The sequence below is a fragment of the Elephas maximus genome, chromosome 3 (genome assembly GCF_024166365.1).
Source record: "Elephas maximus indicus isolate mEleMax1 chromosome 3, mEleMax1 primary haplotype, whole genome shotgun sequence".
Taxonomy (NCBI): domain Eukaryota; kingdom Metazoa; phylum Chordata; class Mammalia; order Proboscidea; family Elephantidae; genus Elephas; species Elephas maximus.
The window spans coordinates 98,718,334-98,728,204 of NC_064821.1; the positions used below are offsets into that span (position 1 = coordinate 98,718,334).

Consider the following 9,871-nt stretch of genomic DNA (forward strand, 5'->3'; position numbering starts at 1 on the left):
GAACAGAGAAAATATTGAAGTTCTCAAGGGTTTCATTTTACTTGGATTCACAATCGACGCCCATGGAAGCATCAGTCAAGAAATCAAATGCCGTATCGCATTGAGCCAAATCTGCTGCAAAAGACCTCTTTAAAGTGTTAAAAAGAGAAGATGTCACTTTGAGGACTAAGGTGCACCTGAACCAAGCCATGGTATTTTCAATTGCCTCATATGCATGTGAAAGCTGCACAATGAATAAGGACGACCAAAGAAGAACTGATGAATTATGGTTTTGGCGAAGAATACTGAATAAACCATGGACTGCCACAAGACCAACGAACAAATCTGTCTTGGAAGAAGTACAGCCAGAATGCTCCTTTAGAAGCAGACTTTGCCTCACATACTTTGGACACGTTATCAAGAAGAACCAGTCCCTAGAGAAGGACGTCATGCTTGGTGAAGTAAAGGTCAGTGTAAAAGAGAAAGACCCTCGACGAGAGGGACTGACACAGTGGCTGCAACAATGGGCTCAAACACAGCAATGACTATGAGGATGGCGCAGGACTGTGCAGTGTTTCATCCTGGTGTACACTAAGAGTCAGAATCGACTCGACGGCACCTAACAACAACAAACAGCAAGTGACAGCAAGAAGGTAAGACATAAGGCCAGACAGGAGTCCGGAGATGTTGAAAGGGGAGTTGAAATTTTAGCTATAGGAGATGAGGAGCCAGAAATTATTTTGGAGCAAGGTTATTCACGATTAACATTTGCATTTTATAGAGATCATTCTGGTACCAGTGTGAGTTGCACACAGAAACAATAAGAAAAGGGAGATAAACAAAACCAGAGCTCTAACAGTGGGGACAGGGTTAGAACAAGCAGGATATTCAACAAGAAAAGTAAGGAGTCTAGGACAACTCAGACAACTGACAATGGTGATGCCACTCTCAGTATGGAATACCTTAATATTTTCCATAATCTGAAATATATTTTAAATTGATACCAAATTCTTTCACTGTAGATTTTCAGCCATAAATTTCAGAGAGTAAGTCCATTTCAGCCCAAAGCTGACAATACAGAAATGATAAAAGGAAAAAAAAAAAGCAAAAGAAATGTTGAACTGTTAATGAAAAGCCAGGTTCTAAAAGTGCCCCACACAGAAACTTAAGTCTAAGCAAGAGAAATGCCTGACCAACAAATTTTTCTGAAAAAGATTTTAATTTCAGAAACCATTTGGAAGCCTACTGATAAAGAATGTATCATGTTGTTTATTAAGTCAGTGTTTCAGAAAATGTTTCTAACATAAACACCTTAAATTTAAGTAAGAAGCGTATCAAATAATGTCAATCAAATTTCACAATACCAATAACTGGTTAGATATTACAGGAAAGCAAGCTGCGTGCCTGAACAACCAAGTTTATCTTTAGAAGTGGGAAGACTTTGGTGGGCACCGAAAATATTATTTATCTCTAAAAGCAAAATCGAATCTTCAGGTCAGGTGTAGAAAAAGGTTCTATAGACCTCTGCATCACTGGTGAAACATCTGTAATTTCTGGAAGGATTATCAGAACAAAATTCCAACTTAACTGTTCTTTTTTTTTTAAACAAATAAATCAAACCTACATTTACATATTTCATTAACTAGCTTTAGGTAATCATCTCTGAAACAAATAGATTCTACTTTACTCACACAACACACAACACACACACACCCTGAAGTAAAAAATGGAAGCCACCAATGGCAGAGCAAGGTTTCTCACTGTTGGAGAGAAAAGTGAATCCATAAACATGTCACAGAAACAAAATGGTTAGACAATATTTTCCCAAGAACTCACCACAGATATTATCAGCAATGCCACCTACCATCAATACGGAAACCCTGGTGGTGTAACGGTTAAGAGCCACGGCTGCTAACCAACAGGTCGGCAATTCTAAACCACTAGGCACCCCTTGGAAACCTCATAGGGGCAGTTCTGCTGTGCCCTCTATGAGTTGGAATCCACTTGGCTGCAACGACGGCAACGGGTACTATCACTATGAGCTGAACAAAAAATGTTTATAAATTGTGATTGAAAAATGACAATACTAAACTATAAAAATTCCTGTAAGAATGAGAAATACAAGTTTAAAAAAGAAATTAAGACTCCCTAGAAGGATAGAAGAAAAAAAAAAAAGACTGCATTTACTCTTTTGAAGCTGAAGCACAACTATCTTAGTAGTCCCTCCACAACCCAGCATCCTCAGACTGAAATGTCCCTCATATGTGAATGTTCTAGCTACCTGAAGGTTCTTTATGTGCTCAATCCTCTTGTCCTTTCTTAAAAAAAAAAAAAAAACCCCGCTTAAACTTTGCTAAAATGTTCTGACCTTTCTTAAACAGTGCATACTGGAACTTTTTCTTGAACGTAGCACCATCAAAAAAACACAGCTATTCTCTCAAGGGTTATGAAGTATATAAAGCTGTTTCAAATCACCCTTTACAAATTGGCTAGTCTCTTTTGGTTGCATTTGCTTTTAAAGTTTTACTGTCCCTTCCTTTACAATCAAGATGCTGTCACCTCTTCACTACTGCCAAATGTGTTTGCCTCTAACAGCTCATCACCTCTTGTTTGGACTACTACAAAACCCTTCTAATGTGCTAGGAAACCTAACATTAAAACTTATTAGAGCTGTTTTTACAAACAAGTTAAAACACACAAGAGCGAAATGCATGCACTTTAGTGCGTTCATTTTACGGGGTGTTTTGAAATAGTTCAGTATGTATTACGTGTTTATTTCCTTACTTCTTTCTGATGTCCTGAATTTGAAAAATTTCCTGGAAAACTCTACTTGAGATATGAAGTATATTCTATCTTTCTAAATACTTCTTATTAAAAATGAAAACTTTTTTACCTTTACATTCAGATTTGAATAAAATAATGTTATATATTTGGGCAGTAAGCACAAAAATATGTAATACATTGAATAGCTGCTATTTAGGCTGTATTAAGTTTGAAACCCTTTCCGCATGTTGTTAAAACATTACCACAGTTTTCTAATACTGTACTTGGTTTCAAACACTAAACTAACAATATTATTATGCTGTATAAAACTGGCACTACCTACTATGATTTCACTACAACTATACATTCACAGACACACAAAAGGTACTTCATTCAGCAAATGGCCAGGTAATTACAAGGTGGGAATCCAATCGTTAGATGAACTCATAAACCTAGTTCCCAAAGGAGAAACATAGATTATAAAGAAATTCTTATTTCAAAACTAAGGGCATGCTGATTGTAGATTCACCACTTTAATTCCATCTACTTTCAGCTAATTTTTGGAATTATTTTAATTTTTACTCTAAAGTCTTTAAATGAGATTGTTTTGTTTTTTTAGCTTACCAAATCACAGTAAATTACAAACTACGGGCCATTTATTCAAATCACCAATAAAAAAAAAAAATAGTTAACTAATATTCATGTATTTGCTATTCACTCCACACTCAAATGTAGTACTAGGATTGTTGTCTTTTAGGGGGGAAAACCCCACGAATTTTAATATAAACTTTAACAAAAACATTGGTGGGTTTACAATTTTAATTCATTACTAGCACTTACTGTAAAAAAAAAAAATAGGGTAAGTTAAGTAACTACAAATCAATGTGATTTTGATGTGATTTAGATATACTATAGTAAGAACAACTCTGTGGCTCTTAAAAAAAAAAAAGCAATGAAATCTTGCAGATACTTCTAACAAAAAACCCTCCAGAAGCAATGCCCATATTAAAACAGAAACAAAACAAGGAGTTCACAGTATTTGTTAGATCACAGTATTAAATGTCACTTAGGAATATTTAATATCACAGAACTAAACCAAAAAATCCACTGCCGCGGAGTCGATTTCAACTCACAGCAATCCTATAGGACAGGGTTTCCAAGGCTATAATCTTTATGAAAGCAGACTGCCACATCCTCCTCCTGTGCAGTGGCTGGTGGGTTCGAACCGCTGACCTTTCAGCTAGCAGTCAAGCACTTAACCACTGCACCACTGGGGCTCCTATCACAGAATTAGACAGCTAAAAAAGTATTTCCTCAGTTAATGTGAAACCTACTCGCAAAAAGTAGGTTATTTTGTAGAGACAAAACAAAAAGACAGATGATGAATCAGATGCATTCCACAATTGTTAGATTTTATAAGATGCCCCTCATGGTACCTGGTTCTGATTTCTACTGAACCCCTGGACGGGATCACAATTTAAGCTTAAAGGACCAACTCGTCTGGGTCTCTGTGCACGACAGACCAGGAAAGCACTTAGTAGTGACTGGAGGGGTTTACATTAGCCACATAAGGGAACAGTGAAGAACTCTGACAGTGGGGGTGTTAAACGTCAGGATAGGATATTCAGAGCAGCTGTGAGATCTCATTCTCTTTAATAATAGTACAGACTCTTACCTTCCATGGAATGCTTCTGAAGTAATGCTGCTCAAATCAAAACTGGAGAGCTTCTCAAAGTCCCTTGGAGGGTCCAAGAATTACATGTCTGCTTCCAGCACTACTAGTAACCAAATACAACTTTTCTGCACAGCAATTACCTGTATCTCACCAGAGGATATTAAAAAGGTGGCTTTCTCTGCAGTTCTATGTGTTTTGCTAGACATCTGGGTCTTTTTCATCAGCATTATCCTTGTTTCTACTGAACCAGAAACCAACTGCTTTTACTTTCTAAATTTTAATTTTTAAACCAAATCCTAATTATAGCAGGGTCCCTAATTATAAACTGATTTACCTAACTACCTACATGACCTTAGGAAGTCACTTCTTGTAAAATGAGAGGCCTGGACTAAAACCCTCTAGAATGTAACATCCATGTTCTGTTCACCATTGTACTCCCAGCTCCACAGACAGAGAAGGCGGTGAGTGTTTACTGAATAAGAAGATCGTTCTCGTTCCAAAACGACAAACATAAAATAAACTTAAACATCTTTCCTTTTTTAACCAATTAGATTTTAATCTGTGTATTCCCAAACGTTTTTAGAGGACATTTAAACAGATATTTCCTACGCAGCAAATAGAAATTTATAGAATTTAAAATAAAGTAATAATTTTTAGGAAAAAAAAAAGGGTTAAGTTATACAATAGTTGAAAACCTTCACCCAGTTTTTTTTATACTTTTCATTTCTTCATCCCCTTTAACCAATTACTGTGCCCTACTCCTTTATTCCTTTGAAAGGAAGGCAGCTGGTAGGGAGAAAGAGCTCCAAACTTACAGTTTTAGCTTCATCTCTTCCATTAACTGACTCTGAGAACAAGCCACTTCCTTTGGAGCCTGAAAAGCTGCATTTGTAAAACAAGGTAGCTGAACACATTATTAAAGTCTAAAGTCTTCTGCTTTACAAATCTATGATTCACCTTTCATTCTACCCATTATCCTATTCCTAAAGCCTTGATTCAGTGCTCACAACAACACTGTTACACTTGTGCAGTAGCCTCAAAATTTGTCTCTTCCCCTTTATTTTTCCTTCTTATTCATACTGCTACCAAATGAATATGATCTTAAAACCATGAGTAGAGCAGACTGCAAACCACACTGGTTTAAAATCAGGGAGACCTGGGTTCAAAGTTAGACTCTGCCACTAACTAATCATATCTCTAAAATGGTGATGCTATTACCTATCTCAATGAAGGCTATTTATTTTATTTAAAATGTGTAAGGCATCTAATACAGTGCCTGACCCATGGCAAATGCCCAACAATAATTAGGACCTACCTCTATTTCCCAAGATCAAAAGCCTCAGTTTCCCACCATCCACAGCAAGAATGACCAACCAGCTCCATGAATGGCAAGCAAGAAAACTTTTAAAGCCACAGAAGCAAAAACTGGGTTAAAGTTTTTTTTTATGTAATGAATTACTTAATATGGCCCTTTTAGCCAAGCATGGCCCTGTATTCACACAATGACTGGATGGGACTATGTAAATAAGGTGTTTATGGTCCACCAAGGGAATTGGACACCTGCTAAGAATACAAATAAGGTTCATGAAACCCCTGTGGGGGTGGGACTATGCAAATAAACTCCATAACTCTGAGTATGGTCTGTTAGTTCTGTGTTGCCACTGCTAACAAATTATCGAACCCAGCAGAGTGGAGAGGAGAGTGGGAGGGACTGTTGGTGTCCGAATTGGTAAAAAGATTGGAGAGAGGAGGTATGTTCCACGTGCACCTCACAGGAATCAGCCTTGGGCAGATGCTGCTGATGGTGATTCTTTCTCCTCCTTGTGAACTTAGACTAAGAGGTCAGATGCTGCCCATCAGGCTCCTGTGTGTTAGGGAAGTGTCTGCCTGCCCTTCTGCCAATATGCTTCATGCGTAAGGCAGACTTAGTCACCATGTCCTCCTGAACTGTCAAAAGCAAATGGTGCAGCCTCCCCTAAGCCAAATCTACAAGTCAAGATGAAATGAATGAAGACGTGACACATCTCTTCAAAAAGCTATCCATTCTCTGGATTTCACCAAAAAGGAAACTCCTCAGCCTACCATTCATGTCAAAAGATGCTTCTTCCAATTCTTTGTATAGTTCTTAAATGTACAGGCAATAAGCTAACATTAATGTTAGCCCCCCAAACCAGACCAAACATTATAATTTATTTTTTCAATCATAAAAAATTAAATGGTGTGATAAAAGGGAAAAAAGGATGAAATTTCTCACATGATGAAGGTACACTGAGCTTTGTAGGGTCATACAGGCTCCTTCAGAAAAAACAATGGCTTTCTTAATTTCAAAACTGGGTCAAAAGAAGGAGCAAGGCGAGGAATGATGGGGACTAGAAAAGAGAAGCTCATTTCTTAAAGCAACTCAAATACATATACATACGTGGTTGTTGTTGAGTCAATTCCAACTCACAGTGGCCCCATGTGTGTCAGAATAGAATTGTGCTCCACAAGGTTTTCAGTGGCTGATTTTTTGGAAGTAGATCACCAGGTCTTTCTTCCAAGGAGCCGCTGGGCGGATTTGAACTTTCAACCTTTCAGTTAGCAGCCAAGCACAGTAACCATTTGTGCCATCCAGAGTGCAGTTACTTATGTTGAAATTAAGAAAAAAAACAACCCCAAACTAGGAATAATAATCTTTATTTCCCTATACTAGTTAATGGTACAGGTGAGTTACTGGGTAACAGTAATTTATCATGTATGTGAAAGTCTTCACAAGACCAACAAAATCTTGTGAAGGAAGGTAATTTTTTTTTTCAAGTGACACCTTTCTAAAGCTACTTTTGCCAAAGAACTGCTGCAAAAGTAAATAATTTAAAAAATTCTTTCAGAAAGGTTAGCTTCGTTAAGAATTATCAAATTCACATGTCTATTTATAAATACAAACCCACTAAAAGATGGCAACAGGGAATCTGAGATACGTGCTTCTCTGTGATCAGGCCAAATTGTTCTAATGGCCCTATGCAATTATCAGACCAAAATTCATCCCATGAGCTGCCATTTTTTAAGTAATTATTTAAAAGCACTACTGCTTCTAGTTGATCTTTATTTTTGTACTACAAGGTTGTTTTCTTTCCCATGTTCTCTGCTCACTTCCCAAACTAAACAAGTCTACCTTTCTCCACCTAGATTTGAGATCTGATCAAAGCCATTAAGCCTAGACTACCCTTTTTTCAACAGGCTTCTCCTCCATTTTCTTTTATCTCCGATTCTGTTCTCTATCCCTCTATATATCACCCCCAGTACCACTATAATCCCTTTCCCAGCTTGTTTTCTCTCATTCCTAACCTTGTCTATGACCAGCACTACCTTGCCTGGGCTTAGTTGCAGCTTCATCCTCCAATTCCAATTCCCATTACTGCCCAGTCTCTCCTTTGCTCCAGTCTCCTGAGCCTATTCTCTCCCAGTCCAATCCCCACTGCTTTAACACCTGACCTTGTTAAAGCCTGGTCCCCCAAAACCAGACCTTATTGCAGTTGAGTCCCTTGCCCCACCTTGTATCAATTCCTGTCACTCCTAGCCCCTGCCAAGACCTCTTCATTTCAGACCCGGCCCAATCTACCCTCTTTCTGATCCTTGGCTAACACCAAGCCCCGTTCCTAACCCCAGCAATCCTTCTCTAACCCCAGCAAAGGGCACCACTCTGCCTGGCCCATCCCACTTTTTCTGACTCTGAACCTGGTGCTTCCTCCAACCCTTCAGTGAAACCCAGTGCCACAAAATCTCCGACCTCAGCATCGTCTAGTCTCCTACACCCTGATACATGCGTTCCCCACCCCCCCAACGACGCACTCCAGGCTTATGTGTTTGTCTTCCCACATCTCCACATCCCCGACCCTGGCCTCAGCCAGCTTCCCTAGCGTGCTAAGCCCGCAGCTTAGAAGACCCTCCCCACCCAATAGCGCGGCCCTGCTCCCCACCGGTAACTCCCACTCGGACCTCTCCCCCGGAGCGGGGAGGGGGTGTTTCTCTCCCCACATGACCCCAATCCAGTGACCCGCCCCCCGACCCTGACTGGGGCCTGGTGCTCTTCTCTCTCTCTGCACCTCTGACCCCACTACGCCCCCTGCCCACTGCTCTCTCCCTACTCCAAGCCCAGTGGGGTGTGTCCCCTAGCCACGGAACTCCCCCCAGCGGCCTCTCCCGTGAGGGTCACCGGTTGCCCCTCCTCACCTCGGCGTCCACCACCTCGTGGTAGGCAGGCGGGGGGTCGAAGCCGCCCCCGCCTCCGGTGCTCCCGCCGCGGGAGGAGCCGCTGCCGCCGTCACCTCCGCCGTCGCCCCGCGGGCCCCCACCAGGCCCCGGACTGGGGCCACCGCCGCTGTCCATAGGCTCGTAGCCGCCGTAGTCCAGGCCGGGCCGCTCGTTGGTGAGCAGCGCCACGGCCTCATTGATGTCGTTTTTGGCCAGACGCAGGGCCTTGCGGATGGTGGCGGGGTCCGAAAAGCCCATGCACAGCAGCGTGGTCATGTGCTGCTCCTCCTCCGATTCCATGGTTCGGGTCTCCAGGCCGCGCCGGTGGTAAGCGGCGAAGCTGTGGGTCCCCGGCCTCGCGAGCCGCGCGGCGCTACCTCCGCGCCGCCCCCGCACCCGGGCGGGCCCCTGCGCTCCTGCCCTGCTTGCTCCGCACCCGCGGGGCCAGGTTGGGTGCGGGCGTGGGCGCCGCGAGCCGAGCTAAGGCGGTGGGGCTCAGGCGCGACAGCGGCCCGGCCCAGCCCTGTGCGCCGCCATGTTGGCCTCCTCCCGCCCGCCTCCTTCTCCTCCCGCCTCCTTCTCCTCCCCCGGCCCGGGGGGCCGCACCTCCGCTCCCGGAAGCTGCAAGAGCTGCAACAAGGCTCGACGTTTACAGGCGATTTTTTTTTTTTTTTTAAATAAAAGAGGGAAGGGCGAGACCGCCTTGCGGAGCGTCTCTAGGTTGAAAGGGCTGCGGTGAGGCCCGGGCACAGGCGAGGGAGGAACCTCTGTCGTCGCCACCGCCCGCCCATTTCTCAAGCAACAGGTTCCCGCAGGAGCGGGAGGGGCCGGAGCGAAACGCAGCTCGCAGTGCCGGGTGTCGCCCAGGCCACTCGGAGCCTCCCCGAAATACTCCCAGCCGTCCCGATCGTTCCCAGCTCAGACGGTGGTTTCCTCCCCTGCCACCCCCGAACCTCTTCAGAGTCCCAACTGGATTCTCCCTCCCGGACTTGCTCAGCCCAGTGCGACCCGAAATGCACCCCATCTTGAATGGAATTCACTCAGTCGCGAGTGTGCTCCACCTCCAACCGTGCCTGAAATGTACTACAATCCTGAAGTAAATTCACCCTACACTCACGGAAATTCACCCACACGCCGCCTGAGATGCACGTCAACCGCACGGAAATTCACCCACAACGCTGCCTGAAATGCACCTCAATACCGGCATAAATTCATCCCCAATTC

At 43.0% G+C, this 9,871-nt stretch overlaps 1 protein-coding gene across 4 annotated transcripts in view; it reads right to left on the bottom strand.

The window, feature by feature from the left end:
- USP24 (ubiquitin specific peptidase 24) overlaps positions 1-9,406 on the bottom strand; it is a 168,984-nt gene extending 159,578 nt beyond the window's left edge. For 3 of the 4 annotated variants that reach the window (XM_049879349.1, XM_049879351.1, XM_049879347.1), the window contains exon 1: positions 8,627-9,406. In XM_049879349.1, the coding sequence (XP_049735306.1) occupies positions 8,627-8,947 (321 nt within the window). In that variant the 5' untranslated portion in view covers positions 8,948-9,406. The remainder of the gene's footprint in view (positions 1-8,626) is intronic. The other variant, XM_049879350.1, reaches the window with a different exon arrangement.
- Between the last annotated feature and the right edge of the window lie 465 nt (positions 9,407-9,871).